Genomic DNA, 26501 nt, shown 5'->3' with positions numbered 1-26501 from the left:
CTTGTATCCTGCTTCAGGGAGGATGACAACCCAGTGACGGCGAATGAAGTCATCCTCCACCCGAGCATATATAACCAGATAACCAACACATCTACTCCAACCAGCCAAACAACTACGACACAATCATCAGCATCAGCATCATCAAAATGCGTCCAATTCGAATTCCGATCTCTCGGTCGCTGAGACCTTACACCCGTACGTACATAAGTGACCTCCCCATCATCAACCAGCACTGATCTCAGAAATTAGACGCCCGATTCCTCGCCACAAAACCATCTGGAAATCCCATCTCCAGCAACCCCCAGGCTCACTCTATCAACAAGTCCCGCGGGAGGGAGACAGGGCACTCGGACGAAGCAGATACACGGTCGGTGCAATCCCCGGTCTCGATGCACAGGGCACAACCGTCGGAGGCGCACGAGGGCGAGGAGCAGACAAGTGCGGATGCAATGATCAAGAATGATCCCAACGAGCCGACAGAGAAGAAGAGGGAGAATGTGGAAAAGGTGGGGAGGAGGAAGATGGGGCCGGAGGATGAGCAGAGGTCACGTCGACCTAGGGTTTAGCAATATACACCTTACCTAGGTATTTTACTATGTACATTACTACATTAAGACCATCGAATGCAGACAATTTTTGATCTGACGTTGGGAGTAGATGAGTGTAAATGAATATAATAATATTGCATGGAGGGAGATGGATGACATCACACTTGCGTAGTCCATATCTTACCTCCTTCTTGTCTTCTTTTTTTATCTGACAAGGACCGATCAGGATATTTTAGAGGTGAATCATAATACCTCCTTATTTTATTTTAGCTCCTGACAAGTCGTGGATCTTTGCACCGGTGATGCCATTTTCTATTCTGCTACTTCTGCATCTACTGTCTGTAGATAAACATAACCGCAGAACTGCAACTCGACTCTCCTAAGAGCAGACACAAAATGGGTCCTCTATCAAGTTCTACATCAGACGATAAGCTTACCCTCAAGGATGCGGGAGGGAACAGTGTAAGCCTAAGCCTAAGTCTAAGTCTGCTGTCTACTGTCGATCGAAACTAAGAAAAATAGGCCCTAGGAACTCGACCGTCGCAACAAGACCAGTACACCATCCTCCTCCCCACGCAGAACCCCTTCAAGACAGACAAAACTCTTCTCTTCCTCGGAGTCTACGACGGCCAGTAAGTATCTACGCGATCATGAAATCGTCGAGGTAAGTACTAATCCTGCAGCGTAACATCGGATGTCTCCCTCCACGCCAAACAACACCTCCACCGTCTCATCCTCGAATCCCCCGACATCCAAACAGGCAACTACGAGAAAGCCATTGAAGACGCCGTCCAGAAAGAGGACAAGCTCCTCCTCGACCAATTCAACGCAGGGAACGAGGTGTTTGGCAAATCGGGCTCAACCTTCTCCGTCTGCCTGGTGAATCTCACCGATGGGGTTCTAGTCGTGGGAAACCTAGGCGACTCGCACGCTCTGCTCGCTGAGCACCATTCCAATGGCTGGGAGGTGGTGAGTACTCTTTATCTTCTTGTCAGACGGCGCTAATGCTATTGTAGAAACGCATCACAAAAGAACACAAGCCGGGCTCCGAAGCCGAAAGGGAACGCATCAAGGAGGCTGGGGGAGTCGTGAATCGGGAGCTCGGGTCCCCGCGAATAGGTATTTCCCTCTTCTCTCTTCGCGCATTCTGATGCTAATGGATAACCGCAGGCGCATTGAATATGTCCCGCGCGCTAGGTGACCTCCAGTACAAAGCGCCCCTGATCAACGCGGATGAGCCCTTCTCGCTCGAGCAGGAGATTGCCGGGTTCAACCCGGACAAGGAACAGGGGGATCTACTGTCTAATCGACCGGCCATCTCGCGGATTGAGCTCAAGGAGGATGGGAAGTATATCGTTATTCTTACGACGGATGGGGTGACGGATGAAATGGAGGATCGGAGGATTCTTGATCGGGTGGTGGCGCATTGGAATTACGGGACGCAGGCCGAGGGCGTCGCGGGCAAGATCACTACGGAGGCGACGGGAGGGCCCATGAGTGATAATGCAACTTGTGTTTGTGCTTTTATTTATGGGAGGAAGCATGATTCGGCATAGCATGGCATAGCATTGCATAGCATACGATGTGTTCAGTAACTCCTAAGCTATGAGACATGAGAGATGAATATACCCAAGCTGATTATTGTACTTTGCATTCATGCCATCTATAAATAACTCATGGGTACTGTTTGATATGCGAGAATCATATGCTTGATTAATATCAGCTCCACTTTTGAGACTATAAAATGACATCACACCAGCCCCGAATAAACGTCATTCTCTATCTGATAAACAAGATGTTCTATTTGATATGGGTCTAAGAGGCAGGTAGGATAATACAAAAGTCCTGATTGCCTGATCAATCTGCATGTGATTCTCCTTGTATAATACTTAACTGCGATCCATCACCCTCACCCTCACCCTCACCATCGACATACCCATTGAACGTCCTAACCACACAAAATGCCCAGCGTACCAGATCTCATCCCCCAATCCGACCTCAACAACGACAAAATCCAAACAACAGCCCCAAACTGCCCCGTCACATCCCAACGTTCCCCCGCAACATCCACCGCAACATCCACCGCAACCTCCATCCCCAACCCCGGCGTCGCACGCGCCAACGCCGCCATCTCAATCGACAATCCCAATGGCGACGCAGACTACATCGCCAAATACGGCGACTACGTACGTCCCCTTCTCCCTACTCCATAGAAACAACTAACAAGACAGACCCCACTACAACAACACGTCCTCTTCTGGGACCGCGACCACGATGGCCAGATCTTCCCGACAGACACATACAACGGCTTCCGGGAGCTAGGCTTCAACATCCTCTTCTCGCTGCTGGCGGTGCTGGTCATCAATTTGAATTTCTCGTATCCGACGCGGTTGGCGCATTCGGTTATCCCGGATTTGTGGTTTAGGGTTTATGTTGACAGCATATACAAAGCCAAGGTGAGTTTCCTACCTCTAGAGCAAGGATGGAGCTGATGAATGAACGTGAGCAGCATGGTTCCGATAGCGGGACGTATGATCCTGAAGGACGGTTCATCCCGCAGCATTTCGAGGATATGTTTGCCAAGTATGATTGCGATCAAGACGGGGCGTTGACTCTGGGGGAGCTGTTTGAGATGATGCATGGGAATCGGTGTGCGGCGGATCCGTTTGGGGTATGTCTGGTCCGCTTGATTTTGTTGAGAGTGAGGCTTACGGCTGGTAGTGGGGTGCTGCGTTCTTTGAATGGGGGACCACATGGCTGTTGATTCAGCGTGATGGACGGGTCTACAAGGAGGATTTGAGGGGGGTTTATGATGTATGTCATTTTCGAGGGGTGAAGGTGATGATGCTGATGCTGACATGCTACAGGGATCGATATTCTGGAAGATCCGTGAAGAGAGGAAGAATGGGGCTTGGAAGCAGGGGTATGGTGTTGGAGGTGCAGTCAAGATGTACTGATATCCATACATATCCTGATATCACAACTATGTACAAATGCATGATGTTACACGCTGTGCCTACTCTTGGAAAATTAACCCATTGGGGTGAGTGACCTTGGATTGCCTGTCTTCTCGTGGATCACAACACTGTACCAACCAGAGTCTTGAATGCCTTGACATCCTACTGAACCATTGCTTGTACTGCATATTGATTTGCATGTCGTGCTGGCATCCTATACAGACTTAGCCATGCGGGCCATCCGGGCCATCCACTTGGATCATTAGCATCAGGAGTTGATGGTTACTGTGAGAGGTCCAATAAGTGACATGTTTGATTACATCTGTGTGTACTGTATTTCGAAAATTTGCAGAAGTATGTAACTATACAGTACCATAGCCAGTCTTCTCCGTCCAATCTATAAATACTTCCAGGTCTTCTAGTTACCTAGTTCCTTAGGATGCATCTACCTTCATCCACTTGCCTTGCTTTTGCCATTGTCAATAGTAAAACATGACTCACTCTCACGACCACAGCCACGACGGCACCAACAATGGCCACGGCCACTCGCACGAGATCCTCGACGGTCCGGGTTCATACCTAGAACGAGAAAAGCCACTCGACGAGGGCCGCGATTGGACCGAGCGAGCCTTTACCGTCGGCATCGGAGGGTAATCCTATCCTTTGAGCTAGCAATGACCAAGCTAACTGACAGCAGGCCAGTAGGATCTGGCAAGACGGCGCTGATGCTCGCGCTCAGCCGCGCATTGAGAGACGAGTACAACATTGCAGCTGTCACGAACGACATCTTTACCAAGTAAGCCACCGCTAATGCCAAGACTCTGATGACTTCAGCTACAAGTGAAATGCTAACGGCTTCCAGAGAAGACGCCGAGTTCCTCACCCGGAATAAAGCCCTCTCGGCCGATCGGATCATGGCCATCGAGACAGGCGGGTGTCCCCATGCTGCCGTCCGCGAAGACATCAGTGCGAACCTGCTTGCGCTACAGACTCTGCACAAGCGGTTCCAGACGGATTTGCTCTTGATTGAGTCCGGCGGTGATAACCTGGCGGCGAACTACTCCCGCGAACTGGCTGATTTCATTATCTACGTGATTGACGTTGCCGGTGGTGATAAGGTCCCCCGGAAGGGTGGGCCTGGTATCACCGGATCTGACTTGTTGGTTATTAACAAGATTGATCTGGCTGAGGCGGTTGGGGCAGATCTGGGGGTTATGGATCGGGATGCGGCGAAGATGAGGGAGGGCGGACCGACGATCTTTGCGGAAGTAAAGAATGAAAAGGGGGTGGATGGGATTGTGGATCTGATTCTGAGCGCGTGGAAAGCCAGCGGTGCGTATGAGTTGAGCTTGAAGAGGTGGCAGAGCGGCGCTCCAAGGGGTTCTGGGTCGGTACACTGAGCTCTATGAGGTTAAAGGGGGCCAGTCAAGAATTGAATATCCTGCTGTAAAGAAGCTCATGTCTCCCAAGCCACAAATCAAGCATAGGAACCACCTGCCCTGCCTGTTCCATGCTTGTTCCCCATTCCCTCTCTATCCGCTCCAGAATCATATCCTGCAGACTTTGGCTGGCAAGGATCGACTGAGCACGGTAAGGCCCCATTACAGACGCCCGTACAGCAGCGCTGAGCACCGCCTTTGCATGATTCACCATAAACACATACGTCGCCTGCTCTACCGCCAACCCCATCGCCAGACTGACCGCGCCCCACAACGGCGCAAAGTGACCCTTAGCCCCTAGTTCATCCGTATTGCCATCGCTGCCTTTTAGAGCTTCAAAAAGATTCTCTAGCGCCTGCTTGGCTGTCTCTGCTGCGCTACTACCCCCGTCAGGGGCATACGCCTGCCGGAATGCCCTAGCCCATATGCTCAGCAGAGCCCGACCCTGGGAAACGCTGGCTCTCTGCGCAACGATACAGGTTGTTGCCGCGTCCATGTCATTGTCGATTGTCTCCAGGGCCTCGGGGTGCCTGTATGCGGCCAGCAAATACGGCAGAGAAGTACTCGCCGTCGATGCGATGGATAGACTCAGGAACGAGAGGAAAGCCGCGAGCGAGTTGGTCGACGAGGCGCGGAGTTTCGCGTGCGCCAGGTACGATTCCAGACCACTTGAGTATGCGAAGGACCCGAGTGGTAGGGCCGAGTCGGAGAGGAGGAGCAGCGCATGGCCTGGGACTAGATTCGAGGGGTCAATAGTGTCAGTTTGCGGCAGTGGTACTTGGTCAGTGTCAGCATAAATACCTCTGGAGAACTTGATATGAGATGGCAGTTCGAGGCCGTTCAGACGAGAGTCTGTATCCGGGGTCTTGTCTTCTGAGGGTTGGTCAATGGCACTGGCACTTGTCGCTTGGCACATGCTGAGGTTTGTCGCAATGCGAGAGATGATAGATGGATGCTGGATCAGACAGCGTATGGAAAAGGGTCTGTCTTATTCATGGACAGCACCTTCCCATGACTCTGTGCCATTCGACAGTAAGGGTCCATGTCACATCATGTATTGAAAATGAAGTACACACCATTCGCCGTATTTGCAAGACCCGGGATGTAAGATTTGATCGGCGTATGGAGAGATTTGCATTTCGCACCAAGAAGCTTGCCAGTGTTGGGATTGGTGGGATTTTGACTGCAGTAGCTTATTCTCACTCATGCTACGTCCAGGCAGCCAGAGCAGGCAGGATGCTGCATATGTAAAGTCACATTGACGAATTACTGGATGTCCACGGAGAACAGTGACAAATTTTTAATCTATCAATAATCCTCTTGCAATGGAAGTGACAAAAAGCAATATCAGTTTGAGAGGAGTCACAGTTGTATGTGCTATATCCTTGCACTCGTGCAGATACTAGCCGCTTACCACTGCAGGATACCACACAGACCGTCACTGCGTGCATCTACTGCATGTAAAGAAACTGAGAATAACTAGGTCAGGCAAGACCAGGCCGATCACCCATTTGCTATTGCTACAGAGGTGCAGTTACAAACACAGCAAAGCTTCTTCACCAAACTCTGCTGCAATGCTCCCCTCTTCCCGCAGAAGATCACCCAGCCACCTCTTCGCTCCGTCCACATCCTTTGCGCCAAACTTGACGATCACAAAGCTGGCTCGCACCCGCGCAGCAGTCCATACCGCGTCTGTTTCGACATTCGGCAAAGGCGGCGCTTTCTGCGAGGATGACGACCAGTTCTGGGATCCAATACGAGGCTGCGACTGAAATCGGTGCATGAAGAAGGCTGCCAGCTTCTCAAACACAGGTCCGTAGAGAATCAAAGTCCCGATGATGCTGTTCGATCCAGTGCGTTGGCGAATAAGGCCCGTGCCAGTGCTCGCGCACGTCTCTCCTGCTTGCTCTTCCGACTCTGCATCAAGTATGATCGAGTCGCGCAGCAGGAGCTTCTTGGCCCCCGTTCCATCCACAGTCCACACTTCGTTCTTCCCTCGCCACAGTTGGAAATCCCACTTCTCGCCCAGTGCGGTTCGTCCTTCTGTGACCCAGTCCAACACGCAGAGGCTACTGCGGTTGCTGGCCTCGGTTGCCCACTCCACGGTGAACATCTGGACCTGCTCATAGCGGCTGTCTTTGAATGGCACGTTCGGGTCGGGCAAGTAACAGAGTGCGGCCTGTCTCTCGATGCGGACGTCCAGGATTTGCCGGCTCATTCTGTGCAGGCCATTCGCGGGAACTGCGAGTCGGCTCCGAGCCTTGCTCGTGGCCTCTGTGCGGTAGATTTTGTTACATCCTTGCGGAGTGCTGATCACCAGTCTCGTTTGCGGGTTGAGGATGATGGAGACGGAGATTTCATCGCCGGGCAGCAGGCCGCCGCCGTAACTGAGGATATAGAGGTGGACCGGCCGGGAAACGCATGGCAGGGCGGATGACTGGGGAAGGAAACGGGGCGAGTGGGTGAGCAGCTTCAAGGGATATTTGTAGGATAGAGTTGTAAGGCTTGGGATGGACGGTGGAAGAAGAGTGAGGACGACCTCGCCATGGCCAGAGGCAACAAGAGAAGATTCAAACGGCGATGCCATTATGAGATGTACGCCTGGATGTAAACCTGTGGAAGAGGCTATATCCATACGCAACAATGTAGGGGAACTGTTCTTTGGACATATCTACAGGAGGGTTCTATCAATGCCTGTAAGAAGATGATCAGTGTGCTCTCATGTTGCCTATCGAGATCGGACAGGTCAGAACTGCACCAGATGGATATCCCAGTATCCTGTTCCTTTGCTTTAGGGTTAGAACTACAAGCTAGAAGTGTACTTGTCGACCTGCAGGCAAAGTATGGTCAACGTTGTCTATCATGGCCTCGTTGCACACGATCCAGATGCATCTGACGGATGACGTGGCATACAGCTTGAGCCCTGCATAAAGCGCCCATAGCTTACCTGGTGTGACAGTGTAGCTGACGTGCATTCCAAATAGCTGGCTTGACCGCTCGTTTGCTAGGCGATCATATCCTTTCAAATCCCTCTGCGATCTGCTAACGGCAGATCTCCCTTGGTCTCTCTCTGTCCCAATGATAAAGTTTATGCATCATTCGTGTTCAGGGCAGAAAACCCCTTGCCCTGCTGTCAAGCCCACCGATGTAACCTTTACCATCATCTGCACCAGAACACGTGCGATAGCAAATACTGCTAGTACAAATAGATTCCTTGCAAACGAACTGCTGCTCAACTAGAATACTCTGACATTTCATGCCGATAATGGCCGACAAGCTCCCTAAAGGCGAAGTAGAATTCGCAGCCGAGTACCTGCGAGCCGAGACGCGGCACCCCTGGGATCCCTCACCCGAGAAGCAGGACATTTTCGACCCAGCAGACGAAAAGACCTTCGAGAGCCGCATCCTCCTCGAAGTGGTCACCAACTACGTCGTCAACCATGGCAACAATCTAACCCACCATGGTAGCGTGCCGCACCATCCCCGCGGACACGCGATGGAGCTGGCCCGTCCCCTGGAGCCTTCCTACGAACGCTACAGATACCTGACCGTCATGGCAGGGCCCAGCTTCAAGAATATCCAGCGCGTGCAGCAGATCCACGGGTCGTCGGACTACATGGCTGCGTACAAGTTCAATACCAGCGGAATGATTGATGCTGCTCTGGTGCCTACGCTGGTTCCCGATGTCTGGAAGGACAACGATCGCCAGAAGACTAGTCCAGCCGAGTTTACTCCTGAGGATTACCTGTGGGTAGACATGACATATCCCCTGCGGGGGATCTACATCCCAAAGGAGCGCTATCACTGTCCGCGCTCGAACCGGCTCGTCTGCGTGTATACGCACGTCGACTTCCAGCGGAAGCACAGCCTAACGACATACACGTATACGCCCGAGAAAGACGGGATCCCAGACGGGGAGTACACGGCCGAAGAGCCCGATCTGCCGGGCCGCGAGAAAGAGCGGCAGAAACGTGAGCCGGACCAGTGGCCCGTTGGGTTCAGAATCGGCACTCAGGAGATGGTCCAGGGCGAGGCTTCTCTCGGCTGGGGCGTGAAGCCTGAATGGACAGCTCGGTTCCAGGTTGATGCCCTCCGTAAACTGCCGAACGAGGCTGATGCGCGTGAGTGCATCAAGCTTTTCGATAGCGGTGGCTTGGTGATTCGTCCCGGTGGGGAGACGAGATTGAGGGCGGAAAAGGTGAAAGCCAATCCTGTGCACACTATGGACGTGCCAGAGGTGATTCGGTTGCCGATTCCTCCTGTGTCATAGTGCCATAGCTGCAACATAGCATAGCTGGCGGGCTACTCCCTTTATGCTAGCTAGTGATGTCTGCTCAGCAATCTCATATCGTTGTCCACTATCTACAGTATCTCCCAAACCTCACCTGCTCTTGTAGGATCAAGTAGTGGAATGTTCTGGAGAGTAAGGAAATTCTAGTGTAGTCCCCAAACTAGCCTACATAGTACGGACTGTAAACGAGCATGAACTGCGATATAATAACTTAGCGTCATTCAATTAATATCGCCTCCCGAAACGGCAATACGCGTAGAAATCCACGGCCCAAGAGCTGGATACAAATTCCCACCCATGTTATGCACAGCATACCCTCTCCCGAATTAGAAGATGTAGTAATCCTGCGTAAGGGGTAATGCCGTCGCAGGAGCCACGTCGCACACTTCACCGTCGGCTCTGACTGTCTGCAAACCAAGCCTCGTTAATGTGATAATGGGTGGGTGGTCAGTCATGAATATGCCGAACTTACAAAAGTCTCCGGGTCAACCTCCATCTTGGGCATCTCGCTATTGTGCTTCATGTGCTTTTTGCTTAGGGGCACAGGGTCCGGTTTGGGAGTCGGCTGTATCTGCTTCGTGTCCACCGTTCGGCAGTGCTTGACGGCCTCGATGGTCTTTTTCAGGCCGTATTCCTTCTCGACCTTCTCTTTGGAGGCCTGCGAGACGAACATAATTGATGTCCGCGGTACGTGGGTCTACAAGCATCAGCGTCAGCGCATGAGCAGTTGGCAAATTGCGGATTGCTTACCGCGAACTGGGGTCGCATTATCATGGGCTCGATAGTCGGAATTGATCCGTTTGGATCGCCCTACAGAGTGTTAGAGACTTGCCAGTTGCACTTACAACAGGGAGCTTACCCCTAGAGAGACCGCAATCATTCCACTCTTCAACACCTGCAGCGGCTTGGTCCCAAAGCTGCTTGGGCTCCAAATCACCAGATCGGCCACCTTGCCCGTTTCAACGCTTCCGATCAGATGCGACATGCCTTGCGCAATGGCAGGATTGATCGTATACTTGCTAACATATCGCTTAACGCGGTAATTGTTCACCCGGACGTCATGGGGGTACTTCTCTCTGTCTTCGGGTAATTGGCCTTCTTGCTCGTTCATTTTATGAGCTGTGTGCCAGGTACGAAGAATGACTTCCCCGACTCGACCCATCGCTTGGGAGTCTGAAGACATGATGCTGATCGCTCCCTTATCATGGAGGACATCCTCGGCGGCAATGGTTTCGGCACGAATGCGACTCTCCGCGAAAGAAACGTCCTCGGAAATCTCCTTTGACAAGTGGTGTGCTACCATCACCATGTCCAGATGCTCGTCGACCGTGTTCAAGGTGTACGGACGCGTCGGATTCGTGCTTGCCGGCAGCACGTTGCTGTGCTCGACGACTCTGATAATGTCGGGAGCATGGCCGCCCCCAGCCCCTTCTGTGTGGTACGTGTGGATCACGCGATCGCCAATAGCTTCGAGAGTCTGGTCCACAAAGCCACTTTCGTTCATGGTGTCGGTGTGAATCATGCATTGGACGTCGTATTTATCACAAACGGCCAGACATTGTCTGATCACCGCCGGGGTCGCGCCCCAGTCTTCATGGATCTTCAGACCAACAGCCCCGGCCAGGATTTGCTCCTCAAGCCCCTCTGCGAAACTATTATTTCCCTTTCCAGTGATGCCTATATTGACGGGCAGGTCATCGCAGGCCTGGATCATTCGCTTGATATTCTCGGGGCCAGGCGTGCATGTAGTGGCGTTGGAACCGGTTGAGGGGCCTGTTCCTCCACCCAGGAAGGTTGTCAGACCGTTGCAAAGCCCTTCCATCACCTGTCCAGGGTCAAGGAAGTGAATATGAGTATCGATTCCACCAGCCGTCACGATCTTGTTCTCCCCGGCAATGACATCGGTGTTGGCCCCAATAATTATGCCGTCGTCGATGTCATTCATGGTATCGGGGTTCCCGGCTCTTCCAATCCCAGATATCTTGCCGTCTTTGATGCCTATATCCGCCTTGAAGATCCCAGAATGATCGATAATCAAGGCGTTGGTGATGACCGTGTCCGCGCAAGTGTAGCCCTTTTCTCCCCCGGAGGATCCATTGCTGGTCTGGCCCATCCCGTCTCGGATGGTTTTACCACCGCCAAAGTTGCACTCATCCCCGTAGTACTTGGTCTTTCTGTAATCACGTTCCACCTCAACCCACAGATTGGTCAGTCCCAGGCGGACCAGATCGCCTTCAGTGGGCCCAAACATCTCACAGTACTTCTCTCGCTCCATCACACAGGGTTCAGGGACGGGCAACGTAACTGGCTTATCATCGTAGCAGAAACCCTTGGACCGGAGTCGGTCTTCAATCTCCTTGATATTTCCTGGGTCAACCTTCCCCGGGGCGATCCAATTACCTCCCTGGATGATCTTGTGCCCTCCGATCTCAACCAGGTTCACTACCTTCTTCTCTCCTGGTTCGAACCGCACAGATGCCCCCGCAGGTTTATCCAGGCGGTACCCGTACGAGTGAATGCGATTGAAAAGGAGTTTGGGATTTGTCTCAATAAAATGGTAATGGGACCCAACCTGCAATCGCCTCGTCAGTATCCTTCTCGAGAATTGCTAATATGGTTGTCACATATACCTGAATCGGCCGACTCCCACAGTTCGTGACTTCAAGACACCGTCTGTTCCTCCCTTCGTTCAGCGTAATGGGAACAGGCTTTCCGTCCTTCCCTTTCAAAAGGACTATAGCCCCAGGCGCTTTCTCCTCGTCATAGTCCGCCGGATCCGAAGACGGGAACGGATCGGACGGCGGCACAGGCAGGCCACTACCGTACAGCGCCTTTGCCAAATCCCCCTCTTCACCGGCGATAGGGTGTTGCACCGTGACGAGGTATGTGCCTGTTGGGAATGTCCCTTCTACCTGCAGCTGGCGGAGCGTGAACCACACAGAAGGGAGGACATGTCGCCTGCCGAGGATGGACCGGCCCAGGGACATGAGGTCCGCCACTGCATAGTGTCCGTCGCGGATGAGCTATGTCAGGGTCAATTAGGTCTGTGACAAAGCTAGCTGGGTGGTCTTGCCTCGTGGAGAACAGAGGATATCAGGGCCTACGATGCCCCCCGCAGAGAGCATTGCATCATCAGCGAAAGGATCAATATGATGGGGACAGCAAGGACTACGTACAGCAGCTTCAGCGTGGTTGAGTCGGATACCGCGTGATAGACGACGTTGAGCCAGAAGTCCGAGATGAGCGATGGTAAGCTTATCCAACTGGTAGCGACAACTCTGTCAGCGGAGGTCCAGTCTTGACAGCAAGCAGGAGCGAAGCTCTGTAGAGTTTTGTATGTACCTCCCTGGGAATCAAATGCATCCTGACGATATGGATTCAGTTAACAGGCTGATAATGGACTACGGGAGATAGATAGTCGTAGGTACTATGCAACAGTGACTATCTCTCACTTATAAGCTGTCAAAGCATAAAAACCACCACAAGTGCGGTTAGTTCCTTTCCGTATAAGCAGTCAATACTTGAATAACATCGCTGTAAGACTTGGATTCGCATCAGCTAGGTCGTTCTGTCATTCCCATGCTGAAAGGTACATTGTATGCGCTGGACAATGCATGCTGCTATAGCTGCAGTTACAGGTAGCATTTGAATTAGCAGGTTTCCTCACCTACCACAGTCCTAAAAACAACAGTCCGCATCAAGGCAGCGGGTGTAAACTCAACCCATTATCGGTGAGTTGGACTCGGGGAAGATACCAAGTCAGCTCCATTCATTCCGACTCTACGAAGTAGATCTGCTGTTTAAGATTCAAACTAATGCAGTCACACCAGAAGCAGATGGAACAGCATGGTGGTATCTGCATCTGCGATAGTCACAAAAGTCCCCTCTACTATTGTGATAGGTAAACACACAAGTACACTGTACAACTCACCCCGCATACAAGGTCCGTTCATTGCAGATGGATTCATCTAAATCTGCAGCTCTGGGGCAGGACTAGGACATGTCTCACAGCAGGCGCAGGGATCGACACTTGGAAAAGCGTCTCTGCCAATGGCATCTGCAGGAAATGGATGGCAAGCTTTGCTTTTTTGCTTACATTGTGCTTGGTGTCTAGCAGCGGGCGGGGTATTCTGAATCATGTATGAAATCTGAGAGTTTCTCTTTGTATTCGTACTGTATTTTACAATTCTCAGGACAGAGTGGAGTATTTGCAACATGGGTTGTATACTAGTAATATGTACTTTGTAACGATGGACTCGTCCGAAGACTCGCCTGAACTGATTCGGCAGCCGATTCCACCCGTCTCATAGCAGCAGACATGGCTGTGAAGGCTTCTTCCATCTGGTGGCTAGTGTGTCTACCATGTTAGTGTGGCTTGAGGCGATTCCCAGATTCTCGAAGTCTTCAGCGAGCAGAACTTTCTCGATGCCGGTCTCACTGTCGAGGACCGCCGCCTGATCGAATACATGGCCATACAGGAGGCCGGCCACGCCACCCTGCTGAGCAACATGCTGGGCGAGACCGCCCCACGAATGCACGTACAACTATCCTTTCAAGACGATCCGCGAGTTCATCGACTTTAACGTCAAGCTCACCCGCTGGGGTGAGTCCGGCACCTGGGGCTGGCTGAGCCATCCTCAACTCCAAGGAGGTCGCGACCATGGTCGCCGAAGCGGAAGCCATTGAGGCCAGGCAGCAGGCCATCTTCCGCCAGCTTCTTGGCCTCCAACCCATGCCCATGTGGTTCGCTGCCGGTATCCCCCAATCCTGGCACTGGACCCTGCTGGCCCAATATATTTCCTCCTGTCCGGAGAACAACACTCGGCTGGTTTGGCAGAATTTCCCCAACCTGTACATGGTCAACCAGGCCAATCCCAACCACATCAAACCCAATGCTACCGCGGCATGGGAAGTTGTCGGCAACTGCACTGGTGATCCCAGCAACTCGACAATCCCAGAGGCCCAGTCCCGCATCTACAACAATGTCATGGGCTATAATTGCGGCCCCGCCATTTCTCGCGACAAGTATGATCCGCTCACATTCCCCGGACGAAAGTCGAGCTCACCTGGGATGACCCAGGTCATGCTTTGGGATTGTACCAGGCTGGTTGATATAATTCTGTAATATAGTGAACTTTGTCATCTGTTGCAGTCGATAGAACTTTAATGTCAGTTGTATGAGGTTTCACGTTGATCAAATGAGTAGCCAGTCCTCCCCTAATTGTCCTATATCAAGTACCCAATTCGAGAGCCTGTTCTCGTTGCAGTTCTGAGTCTGCCAGTATGACTGCAAGATCTTCCCAGCGTTGACCGTGTTCAAACACCGGGTGACCGTCCAGAACCTCTCCAAAGCTCGCGTGACAAAGTCTCGTTCGATCAAGGAGCGACACTCAAGACCAGCAACAAAAATGGGCCACAGGATGCACTTGAACAATGTGGCGTCCTCGTTGAGTGCTTCGATGGTGCCAAAGAGGTTTTTGACCACCTGTTCTTGGGAGGTGACTTGATCAAGAAGCATATCTAGGACTCGCTGACCGTAGATGAGAGCACCAAGCTTGTAGCACTGGGCAAGAGTCGCTAGATTGCGGGTAGCACGTCCTGTGGACTGAGGGAGATTTGCAGCCCAGGAATGGCTATCAAAGCTGCGGACGGATTCCACCATGAAAGAAATGTTGCGGATACAAGTGTCTGACCCTTGTCCGGCATTAGCAAGATCTCGTTGGAGAGAGAAAAATTGGACCGCGTTGAGAAGCTGCTCCGGACAGCCGAGAAATGACTGTTCGGCGGTATCTGGGCCCATTTCTACTTCGTTCGCAGGAGGAAATTGTGATAGTAGATTCGGTCGTACAAACGTCGCACCCAGCGTCTCGATTCTAGTTTTCATAAGTATCTGAAAGCTTTTGAGTCAGGAGGTACATACAGGTAAATCTGCTTGGTGATAAAGCTCCTTATTTCCTGCACTGTCCGGCCGGGATCGTTGACTTGTGACAACGACTTGCTCAAGGACAATAGAGCCTTTGCGCCTTCCAGATGGACATTCCACCTATCGTTTCCTGACTCTACCAGATCAAGAAAGATGAGGAGGAAAATGCTCGCAACGGTTGAATCTGTCCTGCAAGAGCCTGGATCACCGATGGTTTGCGACAGGCCTTGTATCGCCTGATGTTTAAACACAAGTGCATCTTGTTGAGCATTATCCATCCAAGGGACTGGTGCTTCACTGCCATTAAAGGTCTGAGCTTCATTCGCTCTGTGCCTTGCTGCGAGAGCAAGAACCGCACTGAGCAGGAGTGGATCCTTTACGGCAAGAGAGATCAGGCTTCTGAATGGGTTTTGGTTACTGTCATAGACAATGAAGAGTTTGCATATGCGATCATTATCTTCTCATCGTTAGCTTAGTATTTTGACCAGCTGGCTCACTTACAATAGTCGAGATAATATTTCGACACTCGGTCCAAGCTCGAAACGGATACGTCCCCTAAGCCGGCAGGCAAATCTCGTTGACCTGAAATGGTAAGACACAGTGCAACAGAAAGTAGTAACAGAGCTTACCTTCACGTCTCAGCTTGATCAGGCCCTGCTCATCCCCTACCGGGCTATTTAAGCGACTGTACGACACACCCTGCATCTTGCCTCGAATGGCGACACCCTTGACCCATCTGATGGGTCGTTTCTGGTGACATTCGAATCCACTCTTTTGGCATTTTCTGCAGGGGATACTAGATCTGTCGCATTGTATTCGCCGATGCCGGCAGGTGTAACATGCTTCAAAGTCCACCATCGTGGACGTGACCATCAGCCGCAGATTTAGCAAATGATTTTATCTTTATGACATGATCCATCATTTGAGCTCGGCTCAGATATATATATCTAGCAAATGAATGATAGCTTTATCAAAGATGGGAAATTGAGTCGTGCAGAGTATGGAGTATGGATGTGGTTTCATGGAATTGCAAGACGGACGCCGCACGTGAGGGGTCTGGAACTATCACGTGCTTATCTACCACCTTATCTAAAGGTATTTCCTAATCAGGAAACCACTCTAGGGACCATCGCCAACGTCAGTAATATTTACAATAACTATGAAAAAACTACTTCTTATCCTTCAGCTCCCCCCTCTCCTTCACCATCTTCGCTATGCCCATCCCAACCTCTGACCCCAACCTCTCAAACCCCTCAATCACCCCCTCCCGATCCCCCTGCCCCATCTCCTGACTCATCTTAAACTTCCCCTGCAACCGCTCAATTCTCACCTCCAACCCGATAATATTCTTCTTGAGAAGCTCCACATACGTCTCCGGCGCATCGCTCACCTTCCACGGCCCCAGCCTCTCACCCCCCGTGTAACCCATAATCGCGGTCTCCGCATGCCGCGATAAATCATTCACCTGGCGCGACAGGAACGCACCCGTCTCCTCAGCCTTGGAGTCGCAGTACACGGTAATCTTGCCGTAGGCCTGCACGGCGGAGTAGTTCCAGGTGGGCACAACCTTGCCCGTAGCGGGTTTTGTGTCTTTGTAGAATTTGGGGGTGACGTAGTGGTGGTGTGGGCCGTTGAAGAGGATGAGGACCTCGTCGGGGAGTTCGAGGGACGTGGACTGGGTTTGTGCTTGGTGCTGGGCCAGAGCTTCCATTAGGGCTTTTGCTTGCGGGTTTTGCTTGGCGATGTGTCCGCGGAGAGTACCTGGGGTGGGATCGGCATATGCATTGTCGGTGGGTGAGTCTGGGATGTCGAGGACGAAAGGGATGTGGCTGGATTGCAGGAGGGGGTAGTTGGGGGATTTGATGGCGGTTGTGAGGATGCCGAGGGGATTGTCGCGGATGAACTGTTGGAGGAGGGGGATGTGTGTTTCGGCGTGGACGGCGCGGAGATACATTGTGGTCTGGCGTCTTTGAAGGTGAGATGGTTATTGTCAGTTCGTTGCAGGGACGAGGTTATATATCCGTTGAATGTCTATCGATTGAGTAAAGCCATCGTCGGGATATCGCTGGTATTCAATTGGCTCATGACGCCGAGTCAGATTATCGGCATAGGGCGTACTCCCTCGGGACTGCTAAGAGTCATTACCTTACTGTCACGGCAGAAAGACATTACAAACGGCCGATTTCGAGGATGGAGCATCTGCACCATGATTGGTCAAACTAGATTCATCTCAAAAGCTGGTGACCAATAAAAAGATGGATCTCTGAACTATTCCCTTTCCAGCAGTTGACAGGAGTGGGGCATTTCCTTCAGCCAATAGGCTCTCAGTGTCGATGCTCACATCAATCGATTATTGAAAATCGTCACCACTTCCATTTTAGGAAATTCTGGGGAGTGGATCTCGCGGGTTGCCACTACTATCAAATATGCTCTGTACAGTGTATCTTATAAATATGAGTAAACCGCATTCTCTGTCAGCTTCTTAACCTTCTTACCATACTTACACCAGCAAAATGCCTCTTTCACAAGACAGCCACCCTGCCACCAAGGCACTGCATGCCGACGATCGGCTCAACTTGGTGACAGACGTCGCACCTCCAATCCATCTATCGACCACATTTCGATACTCCAATGACCCTGACCAATTGATTCCGTCCGAGGATCCCATCGTAAGGCCCCGAAAAACACCCTGCAGGAGTCAACTAACTATCCCAGGCGGAATTCGACGGCAAGAACTACGTCTACTCACGGGAGTTTGCCCCCAACGCAACCCGCTTCGAGGCAATTCTCTCCACCTTACTTGGTAGCCACGCTGTCAGCTATGCCACAGGCCTAGCTGCGCTACACGCAGCCCTGGTGCTGCTGAACCCCCGGCGCATCTCCGTTGGCGAAGGCTACCACGGCAGCCACGAAGTCATCGGTGTACTCGCTCGGCTCACAGGACTCAAGAAGCTCCCCCTGGACTGCCCCGCCGAAGACCTCGACCAAGGCGATGTGATCCTCCTCGAGACACCGGTCAACCCACTCGGCACCGCGTTCAGCATCGAAGCGTACGCGCAAAAGGCTCACTCCCGCGAAGCCTACCTCATCGTCGACAGCACCTTTGCTCCGCCGGGTTTGCAGGATCCCTTCCTCTGGGGCGCGGATATCGTGCTGCACTCCGGCTCCAAGTATTTCGGCGGTCATAGCGATATGCTCTGCGGTGTGCTGGGTGTCAAGCGTGCAGAGTGGCATCGCCAGCTGCTAGAGGATAGGGTCGCGCTCGGCCATGTCATGGGGAACCTGGAGAGTTGGTTAGGTGTGCGTAGTCTGCGTACGCTGGAAGTTAGGGTGCAGAGGGCGAGTCAGAACTCCGCCAAGTTGATTGCTTGGCTGAATGGCGCGTTGACGGCAACGGACCCGGCACCGGGGAGTGAGGAGGAGATTGTGCAAAGGGTGCTGGTGAAGATTTACCATGCCAGTTTGCAGGATGAGGAGTGGTTGAAGAGGCAGATGCCGAATGGGTTCGGGCCTGTGTTTGCGATTGTCATGAGGGATGAGAAGCTAGCGAAGACATTGCCCAGTAAACTCGCTCTGTTCCAGCATGCGACAAGCTTGGGCGGTGTTGAGTCGTTGATTGAGTGGCGGGCGTTGTCGGATTCCAGGGTGGACCGAAAGTTGCTGAGGATCAGTGTTGGGCTGGAGGATTGGCAGGACCTGAAGATGGACTTGTTGTCTGCTTTCAAGGCTCTCCTTGAGGTTTAGCGGTTGTGCAGGTTTCGTGAATTTGTGGTCAATGGATTTCTTAGTATCGATAGACTTCATTCACCCACTGAGTCAGTCCCACTTGAGAATCTGCATTGTTACAAAGAACTTTATTCATTGTTTGAAACAAAGATTTACAAAATGGGTGCTCCTTTGTCTGAGACTCCTTAGCCTCATCTATAATACTAGCTATCCTGCTGTGTCCCAGTCCTACGAACATTAAGCTCTGCATCTCCAATGAAGTACCCAACACACATCATCGACCCCAACGGGGACGTGATCATAAGACTCCTCAACCCAAATGCTCCATTTGCTGTATCTGAGGAATGGGACTATGGAGAGGAAGACGAATTACCATCGTGGTTCGGATCGAGACAGTGGAATCCGTTGAACAACGAACAAGCAGTCGACTCGCTCCTTGATCTTTCTGTTGTTGGCCAGGACGACCAGAATGAACCACCAAAATCTGCAGCATCAGAGACTCATGTTTCCCTATTGGCGGCGACCGGTCTAACGAGAGTGCCTACTCGACGACAACGTCATCGTCCACGGAGAATGAGCGAAAGCGAATGTATTCTGAGTGAATATGCACGTATGTCATACTTCCTCGCACACGAGCGCATGCTAAGTGCTTAGGCAAACCCGCATTTAACGACGAATATACCTACCAAGTCTCATCGCGACATCTCATACTCGCCTCTCCATTCTTCCGCGCGGCACTGACAAAAGGATGGAAGGAGACCCATACCTTAGGCACCCACGGCTCTGTCACATTCACCGTCTACGACTGGGATGATCAGGCGCTCTTGATCTTCCTAAACGTTATACACGGACAGCACCGCGACTTGCCCTGGAAAGTAGGGTTAGAGCTCTTGGCGAAGATTACCGTCATCACCGACTACTATCAGTGTATAGACGCCATCCAGTTCATGGCGCTGTCTTGGTATGCTTTTTTGAAGCCGACGTGCTCGTATCTTGTGCGGCCGAGGGATATTGTCTTGTGGTTGTGGGTCTCGTGGGTGTTGCGTCTTCCAGAGCAGTTTCGGAAGGTTGGCGCAATGGCTATGGAGCAATTGGATCAGCGGATGGATTCGTTGGGATTGCCTATTCCGAGGAGGATTCTAGGTGAGTTTGTGCAATTGTGTCAGATGCAGTAGCTGATTGAGCTAGACGCTATCAATCATCAAGAAGGGTTTCCTGGTAGCCTTGAGGAGGGAAATCGCCTACTTTTTTGGTGGCTTTACCGGGGTTGGACTGTGGATGATAGACCGGGCTGTGACTGAGTCGGAAACAAGGGAAGTCTTTGTACATTTTGTACAGAATATTTTATCTGGCTAGCGACGAAGCTCGGTATCCGCGTAAGATAGGCATCAATTAAGCCAAATGAGCTTGTCTGCTTATGCAAAATCCAAGTTTAAACTAAACCAGGCACTGCAAACTGGTAGGAGTTGACCAAAATGAGTACTCATTTTATCAAAGATGATCGACCACCTCTTCCCCTCTCTGTAATGACACGGTAGTATCATGCATACTGCATACCATGACCAGGCCTTCTCCTTGCAGATAGATGCGGGGAATCCTCATCAGCTATATAATCCGCAGCATACTCGCAGATCATTGACACTTCAATGATCGTAACATATCACAATGTACACAACCAAATCCCTCCTATCCGCCTTAATACCAATAATGATTCCCCTCTCCCTGGGGTCGGTCTCCTCCCCCAATCTCCTCCCTACGCCCCCAATGGGCTTCAACAACTGGGCGCGCTTCATGTGCGACCTCAACGAGACACTGTTCCTCGAAACCGCCTCCGCAATGATCTCAACCGGTCTCTTGGAAGCAGGCTACAACCGCCTCAACCTAGACGACTGCTGGATGGCCTACGACCGCGCCCCAGACGCCTCCCTCCAATGGAACACGACCAAATTCCCCCACGGCATCCCCTGGCTGGCCCACCACCTCAAGACCCAAGGCTTCCACCTAGGCATCTACCAAGACGCAGAAAACCTCACCTGCGGCGGGTACACCGGCTCCTTCGGGCACGAGGCCCTCGACGCCCAAACCTTCGCCGCCTGGGGAATCGACTACCTAAAGCTCGACGGGTGCAACGTCTTCCCGGAGCACTCCCGTACCCTGGAGCAAGAGTACAAAGCCCGCTACGCACACTGGCACACCGTCCTACAGCTGCACCCCCCGCTCATCTTCTCCGAAAGCGCCCCGGCGTACTTTGCCGACCCCGCCAATCTGACCTCCTGGTACGAGCTCATGGACTGGGTCCCTGTCTTTGGGGAGCTGGCGCGCCACTCGACTGATATCCTCGTTTATGCCGGGCAGGGCAGCGCCTGGGACAGTATCATGGTGAACTATCACTATAACACGCTGCTGGCGCGGTACCAGCGGCCCGGGTACTTTAATGATCCGGACTTTTTGATCCCGGATCATCCTGGGTTGAGCCTTGAGGAGAAACGCTCGCAGTTTGCGCTGTGGGCGTCGTTTTCGGCGCCGTTGATTGTTAGTGCGTATATTCCTGGGCTTTCGGGGGAGGAGTTGGCCATTTTGAGGAACGCGGAGTTGATCAGGGTTGATCAGGATGCGTTGGGGTTGCAGGCGACGTTGGCGAGTCGAGGGGAGGAGGTTGATGTGTTGACGAGGAGTTTGGAGGGTGGGGATCGGTTGCTTACGGTGTTGAATCGGGGGGACGGGGTGGCGACAGTTAAGGTGCCGGTTGAGTGGATGGGGCTAGAAAGGGGGTGTGCGTATGCGGCTAGGAGTCTGTGGGATGGGAAAGTGCAGGTGCTGGAGGAGGAAATGGTGGTTAGTCTGAACCCGCATGCTACGCAGGTGTACAGGATCGCTTTGCTGGAGGAGTGCTCTAAGGTCATTCCGACGGGGATTGTGTTCAATACGGTGTCTGGGAACTGTCTCTCGGATGGAGACGGTGGGAGGGTTGGGTTCGAGGCTTGCAAAGGATCGGAGACGCAGATTTGGCAGGTGACTGAGCTGGGAAGTCTACGTCCACTGTCAAGAACGTCGTATTGCTTGACTGCAAGCAGTCAAATACCTGTCCAGTTGTGCACTGGACACCAAGACCAGAAGTGGACTTATGCGATAACCGGAAATCTCAAGAATGAACACACTAAGATGTGTTTGACGGAGGGCAGAGGACTATCTGAATGTGGGTTTGAACGAGATAGCCAGGTATTCGGTCTGCCGAGTGGTGTAGACATCAACTCCAGTTAGACAGACCTCAATAAGTTGCGATAGTAACCGCTCGTGTTGGCAATTTCCCGGTTGTATGGGATCTTCCAAGGTAGAACCCTTTGGGGGCATGACCTATCATAAACTGTACAGTATGTACTCATCTATATTTTGAAAGGATGAGAAGTCTTCGACGAGTTGTCGCCAAAGAATCATAGATCCACAAATTGATGAAAATCCTGAAAAGAGAAGTACTATGCTTGTGCAGACTGATAACTCTTAGTCGGGTCAAAGGTCGGCCGTTGTCGGAAGAGATTGAAGAGAGGAATGAATAGCCTGGGTTGGCCATCGCTGGTCTCCATTCCCTCAGTCTGTACCTGCTTCTCGAACCACGACCGAACATCCTCCCAACTTATCCACCGCCATTCATCACACTTCTCGGGCTCCAATATCTGAGGTTACTAATTAGTAGGGAGGCATCATGGACAGGGGATGGTTCCAACTCACCTGAGGCTGTGCGTTATCTTCCTTGACAATAGCACCCACGTAAACAGTGATATAGTGCTTTCCTTCGGCTTCCATGACATCGTTCGTAGCAGTCAGAAAACGTACGTCGTGAATTGAGAGGCCTGTCTCTTCGAGCACTTCCCGTACGGCGCAGGCTTCGAAAGATTCGCCGAATTCGAGATGGCCACCAGGAAATGCCCAAGTGCCTAGTCTACCATCAGAATCCACTCAAGATACTGTGAAAGTGAAAGACTGGAGTACCGGCACCGTGGCTTCCCTTCCTCTTGCCCAGGATGATCTTCCCGTCCTTGTTCAGAACAACGACTGCAACTCCTACTCTTGGATTCATTATGAACAGTCCACAGCAAGATCTGTATACTGAAATTTGATGGTAGTTTAAGCGCAGGTATGCCTTTTTGCCTTTTGTGGGTGTCTGTAACACAGCCTTCTGGTGAGTCATACGAATCACGCTGGGAGGCGGTGCTCACCTTATTCTCTGCTGCGGTTGAGACAATATTAAGCTCTAACACGGGTGTTTATGAGTGTTTAAGCTCTTTAGATATTGCTCAATGAGCTCAGTCTTTGACGGTGTTGAAGTTGGTATATGCGTGTGTTGTTGACGACTTTTGTGAAGACACTTTCCCATTTGGGAAAGCAGTGCATACGAATCAAACATCTCCAACTCGTCTGTCTCCATAACAAAGCATCTCCATCGACCATCATCTCCTCATCTTCGAATCTCAAGCCTCCATCTCATACATCGCCATCATGGTCATTTGGATTGAGTCTGGCCCGACAAATTGCTATACCAATCAGCAAGCTGAGAATTCGTTATCACTTGCGCGGCCTGCTGTCGGCCATCTGCCGCTCCTTCCCCTATCAAGCGCGAAACTACATTCCTTATCAAAGCACGCTGATAACGAGTAATGTCGGACCTTGCATCATGGAGATTGGAGACATCCTCCATATAGGGAGCTTCACCATCATTTTCCTGTCTTGCAGCTGGTGTCCTCAAATGACAAGCGCAAGAAATAGAGGGAAGATGCTGCCAGGTTCTCTTCACATATCAGTGACAATGATATCACTTGGGAAATGAAGTGCCATGTGACTTCGATTTGCATGTCCTCACCATGTGTCCTACTCCTGCCGCGCCATGAGCCGTGCCGCTCGAGAAGCAACATGGCTTATCTTTGAGACCCCGCACTGCAACTGAGTCCGGCTAAAATCAGATGGGCAGGTCAAGCTTTGGGGACAAGCCTTAAAAGAGACAGGACTCATGCGAAATCATTGCCTTCTATCTTTGCATCATCATCAATTGGCGGGTCATGACAAAGATTTTGTACCCTGCTAGAAAGCATCAACGCTCACAATGGCATCTAAAGAGCAAGCTCAAGATCATATTGTCAAGAAATCTTACGCCGGAGACCATCCAGAGGTAGAAATCGGCCGCCTGGATGAACTTGAAGTTGATCTCGACTCCACCTTGAAGGAGAACCAGGAGTATGACTACGAATCGGAACACTCCCCCTTTGCGGAAGGTTCGTGGTTGTGCGCGCTATGAATACAATATTCTCTACTCATTCCAAAGCTGTATAGTCCGAGCAGTGGTTCCTGAAACTGACGATCCACACATGCCTGTCAATACGCTCCGGATGTGGATTCTCGGCGTCGTCTTCACCATTCTGGGTTCGGGGATCAATCAATTCTTCTCCCTCCGTTACCCATCTGTGCACATTGTCTCGCTTGTTGCCGAGCTGCTTGCCTACCCATGTGGCGTCTTCCTCGCCAAAATACTACCCGTAATGACGATTAATTGCGGGCGATTGGGCTCTTTCCGCGTGAATCCAGATCACCATTTCAATATCAAAGAACATGCCATCATCGTGATCATGAGTAATGTCTCTTTCGGATACGGCAGTGCCGACTCGACCAACATCATTCAAGCCTCTAGCTCTAACTTCTACAACTTTGATCTCAAAGCGGGCTTCTCGGTGCTTGTTGTGATCTGCGCGCAGCTCTTAGGCTTCGGAATCGCTGGCTTAGCTGCGCCATGGCTCGTGGAGCCCGCGAGCATTATCTGGCCGGCTGTTCTATCGAACTGTGCAATGCTGGAAACTCTTCATTCTCGCACCAACTCCGTTGCGAATGGATGGAAGATCTCTCGCTTGCGCTTTTTTCTGTATGTCACTGCAGCCGGTTTCCTGTGGTACTTCTTTCCCGGGCTCATTTTCACGGCCCTTTCCTATTTTACCTGGATCTGTTGGATTGCACCCAAAAACATTATTGTCAATCAGCTTTTCGGCATGCAGACGGGACTTGGCCTGAGTCCCATCACCTTCGATTGGAGCCAGGTAGCGTACAATACGAATCCCCTTCTGTCTCCATCTTGGGCAGCCATCAACGTCTTTGCGGGCTTCGCAATCTTCTTCTGGGGGGTCGTTCCTGCTCTCTACTACACTAACACATGGTATACTGCTTACCTTCCAATGATGACGGCGGACGTCTACGATCGGACTGGGGCTGTCTACGACACAGCTCGAGTGGTTAGCTCTCAAAATACCTTGGATATCGATGCTTACAAGCAGTACTCGCCTCCGTATCTCGGCGCCACATTCGCGTTCGTCTACGGACTCTCTTTCGCGTCAATCACGTCCGTTCTTACTCATATTGCAGTCTGGCATAAGAGCGACCTCTGGGCTGCTATGAAGGGCAAAAACAGGCTAGACATCCATGCTAGGCTCATGAAATCCTATAGGAAAACTCCTTGGTACTGGTATGCGGCAGTCATCGTGGTGGTAACCGCTATCGCCATTGTGCTGGTCGAGGTATACGACACCAAACTTCCCGTCTACGGTGTGTTCCTGGCCCTCATCATCCCAGCCCTCTACATGGTGCCCTGTGGAATCGTCCAGGGAATCACCAACGTCGACGCAAACCAGCTCAACGTGCTGAGCGAGTTCATCGGCGGCTACATGTTCGAAGGCAAGCCCCTGGCAAATATGCTCTTCAAGATCCTCAGCACGGACGTGGTAGGCCAAGGCGTCTATTTCGCAATGGACATGAAATTAGGCCACTACCTGAAGATCCCGCCACGACTTCTCTTTGTCGCGCAGGGGACCGCCACCATCCTCGGAGCCCTGACCCAGGCCGGCGTCACCCTCTGGATGCTCGGCAACATTGACAGCATCTGCACCGAGGACCAACCAGACGGCTTCTCCTGCCCCAACGGCCGAACCGTGTACTCATCCTCTGTCATCTGGGGTCTCGTCGGCCCGCGGCGCCTCTATTCTGCCGGGAAGATCTACTCATCTCTCCTGCACTTCTTCTGGATCGGCGCCCTCGCTCCAGTAGTCACGTACTTTCTATACAGGTACACCAAGCGCAGCATCTTCAAGTCCATGAATTGGCCTCTCATTTTCGTGGGCACTTGGAATGTCCCGCCGGGTAAGTCGCTAGACCTCAATGCCGCAGTGCAACCAGTTACTGATGAGTTTCCAAGCAACCGGAATCAACTATTCCAGCTGGGCTCTCGTCAACTTCGCCTTCAACCATGTCATCAAGCGCCGCTTCTTTGCTTGGTGGACGAAATACAACTACATCCTTGCGGCGGCTCTCGACACAGGCCTTGCGCTTAGCGGCATCGTTATATTTTTCTGCATCTCGTATCCTGGCGCCGTGTTTCCAAACTGGTGGGGGAACACCGTATACCTCAACACGGCGGATGGACAGGGAGTCGCCTGGAAACCGATGCCCGATGTTGGTTACTTTGGTCCACCGAACAGAACTTGGACTTGACGTCACGCCAGTATCTCTCTACAGCGGCGACAAGAATCGGCATATATTGTTAATATACGCGCGATGGAAACATTTGCCTACTCATCTAGGATATTT

General features: G+C 51.8%; 16 protein-coding genes across 16 annotated transcripts; 10 read left to right on the top strand and 6 right to left on the bottom strand.

Annotated features, from left to right (window-relative positions):
• Positions 1 to 146: 146 nt before the first annotated feature.
• Positions 147 to 566, top strand: Aspvir_003725 (uncharacterized protein; the record flags this gene model as incomplete). The annotated part of the gene is made up of 2 exons (XM_043266975.1): positions 147 to 195; positions 250 to 566. 2 exons carry the CDS (start codon positions 147 to 149, stop codon positions 564 to 566), a joined length of 366 nt encoding a protein of 121 aa, XP_043122910.1.
• Positions 567 to 944: 378 nt separating this feature from the next.
• On the top strand, positions 945 to 2104 carry Aspvir_003724 (PP2C family serine/threonine-protein phosphatase; the record flags this gene model as incomplete). The annotated part of the gene is made up of 5 exons (XM_043266974.1): positions 945 to 1010; positions 1071 to 1180; positions 1232 to 1517; positions 1565 to 1667; positions 1719 to 2104. 5 exons carry the CDS (start codon positions 945 to 947, stop codon positions 2102 to 2104), a joined length of 951 nt encoding a protein of 316 aa, XP_043122909.1.
• A 405-nt stretch (positions 2105 to 2509) lies between these two features.
• On the top strand, positions 2510 to 3505 carry Aspvir_003723 (caleosin family protein; the record flags this gene model as incomplete). Its single annotated transcript, XM_043266973.1, has 5 exons — positions 2510 to 2734; positions 2780 to 3004; positions 3058 to 3219; positions 3270 to 3362; positions 3416 to 3505. 5 exons carry the CDS (start codon positions 2510 to 2512, stop codon positions 3503 to 3505), a joined length of 795 nt encoding a protein of 264 aa, XP_043122908.1.
• A 492-nt stretch (positions 3506 to 3997) lies between these two features.
• On the top strand, positions 3998 to 4905 carry Aspvir_003722 (urease accessory protein UreG; the record flags this gene model as incomplete). Its single annotated transcript, XM_043266972.1, has 3 exons — positions 3998 to 4155; positions 4203 to 4301; positions 4368 to 4905. The coding sequence occupies 3 exons, from the start codon at positions 3998 to 4000 to the stop codon at positions 4903 to 4905; spliced, it is 795 nt and encodes a 264-aa protein (XP_043122907.1).
• Positions 4906 to 4930: 25 nt separating this feature from the next.
• On the bottom strand, positions 4931 to 5860 carry Aspvir_003721 (urease accessory protein UreF; the record flags this gene model as incomplete). The annotated part of the gene is made up of 1 exon (XM_043266971.1): positions 4931 to 5860. The coding sequence occupies one exon, from the start codon at positions 5858 to 5860 to the stop codon at positions 4931 to 4933; it is 930 nt and encodes a 309-aa protein (XP_043122906.1).
• A 618-nt stretch (positions 5861 to 6478) lies between these two features.
• Positions 6479 to 7531, bottom strand: Aspvir_003720 (urease accessory protein UreD; the record flags this gene model as incomplete). Its single annotated transcript, XM_043266970.1, has 1 exon — positions 6479 to 7531. One exon carries the CDS (start codon positions 7529 to 7531, stop codon positions 6479 to 6481), a length of 1053 nt encoding a protein of 350 aa, XP_043122905.1.
• A 678-nt stretch (positions 7532 to 8209) lies between these two features.
• Aspvir_003719 (uncharacterized protein) lies at positions 8210 to 9214 on the top strand (the record flags this gene model as incomplete). The annotated part of the gene is made up of 1 exon (XM_043266969.1): positions 8210 to 9214. The coding sequence occupies one exon, from the start codon at positions 8210 to 8212 to the stop codon at positions 9212 to 9214; it is 1005 nt and encodes a 334-aa protein (XP_043122904.1).
• A 347-nt stretch (positions 9215 to 9561) lies between these two features.
• Positions 9562 to 12598, bottom strand: Aspvir_003718 (urease; the record flags this gene model as incomplete). The annotated part of the gene is made up of 8 exons (XM_043266968.1): positions 9562 to 9642; positions 9708 to 9932; positions 9986 to 10045; positions 10095 to 11807; positions 11866 to 12258; positions 12309 to 12335; positions 12412 to 12498; positions 12578 to 12598. The coding sequence occupies 8 exons, from the start codon at positions 12596 to 12598 to the stop codon at positions 9562 to 9564; spliced, it is 2607 nt and encodes an 868-aa protein (XP_043122903.1).
• Positions 12599 to 13895: 1297 nt separating this feature from the next.
• Aspvir_003717 (putative stress response protein (Rds1)) lies at positions 13896 to 14360 on the top strand (the record flags this gene model as incomplete). Its single annotated transcript, XM_043266967.1, has 1 exon — positions 13896 to 14360. One exon carries the CDS (start codon positions 13896 to 13898, stop codon positions 14358 to 14360), a length of 465 nt encoding a protein of 154 aa, XP_043122902.1.
• Positions 14361 to 14429: 69 nt separating this feature from the next.
• On the bottom strand, positions 14430 to 15863 carry Aspvir_003716 (uncharacterized protein; the record flags this gene model as incomplete). The annotated part of the gene is made up of 4 exons (XM_043266966.1): positions 14430 to 15108; positions 15156 to 15615; positions 15660 to 15740; positions 15788 to 15863. 4 exons carry the CDS (start codon positions 15861 to 15863, stop codon positions 14430 to 14432), a joined length of 1296 nt encoding a protein of 431 aa, XP_043122901.1.
• A 463-nt stretch (positions 15864 to 16326) lies between these two features.
• On the bottom strand, positions 16327 to 17112 carry Aspvir_003715 (FMN-binding negative transcriptional regulator; the record flags this gene model as incomplete). Its single annotated transcript, XM_043266965.1, has 1 exon — positions 16327 to 17112. One exon carries the CDS (start codon positions 17110 to 17112, stop codon positions 16327 to 16329), a length of 786 nt encoding a protein of 261 aa, XP_043122900.1.
• Positions 17113 to 17671: 559 nt separating this feature from the next.
• Positions 17672 to 18902, top strand: Aspvir_003714 (putative transsulfuration enzyme family protein; the record flags this gene model as incomplete). The annotated part of the gene is made up of 2 exons (XM_043266964.1): positions 17672 to 17827; positions 17874 to 18902. 2 exons carry the CDS (start codon positions 17672 to 17674, stop codon positions 18900 to 18902), a joined length of 1185 nt encoding a protein of 394 aa, XP_043122899.1.
• Positions 18903 to 19139: 237 nt separating this feature from the next.
• On the top strand, positions 19140 to 20059 carry Aspvir_003713 (uncharacterized protein; the record flags this gene model as incomplete). The annotated part of the gene is made up of 2 exons (XM_043266963.1): positions 19140 to 19494; positions 19539 to 20059. The coding sequence occupies 2 exons, from the start codon at positions 19140 to 19142 to the stop codon at positions 20057 to 20059; spliced, it is 876 nt and encodes a 291-aa protein (XP_043122898.1).
• A 490-nt stretch (positions 20060 to 20549) lies between these two features.
• aglA (putative alpha-galactosidase) lies at positions 20550 to 22145 on the top strand (the record flags this gene model as incomplete). Its single annotated transcript, XM_043266962.1, has 1 exon — positions 20550 to 22145. The coding sequence occupies one exon, from the start codon at positions 20550 to 20552 to the stop codon at positions 22143 to 22145; it is 1596 nt and encodes a 531-aa protein (XP_043122897.1).
• A 212-nt stretch (positions 22146 to 22357) lies between these two features.
• On the bottom strand, positions 22358 to 22959 carry Aspvir_003711 (nucleotide triphosphate diphosphatase NUDT15; the record flags this gene model as incomplete). The annotated part of the gene is made up of 3 exons (XM_043266961.1): positions 22358 to 22555; positions 22611 to 22816; positions 22872 to 22959. 3 exons carry the CDS (start codon positions 22957 to 22959, stop codon positions 22358 to 22360), a joined length of 492 nt encoding a protein of 163 aa, XP_043122896.1.
• A 1020-nt stretch (positions 22960 to 23979) lies between these two features.
• On the top strand, positions 23980 to 26405 carry optD (small oligopeptide transporter, OPT family; the record flags this gene model as incomplete). Its single annotated transcript, XM_043266960.1, has 3 exons — positions 23980 to 24148; positions 24207 to 26054; positions 26110 to 26405. The coding sequence occupies 3 exons, from the start codon at positions 23980 to 23982 to the stop codon at positions 26403 to 26405; spliced, it is 2313 nt and encodes a 770-aa protein (XP_043122895.1).
• Positions 26406 to 26501: the final 96 nt, after the last annotated feature.

Source organism: Aspergillus viridinutans (genome assembly GCF_018404265.1).
Source record: "Aspergillus viridinutans IFM 47045 DNA, scaffold_2, whole genome shotgun sequence".
Classification (NCBI taxonomy): Eukaryota; Fungi; Ascomycota; class Eurotiomycetes; order Eurotiales; family Aspergillaceae; genus Aspergillus; species Aspergillus viridinutans.
The sequence above is the reverse complement of the archived record's forward strand: the minus strand, read 5'-3'. Positions and strand labels throughout refer to the sequence as shown.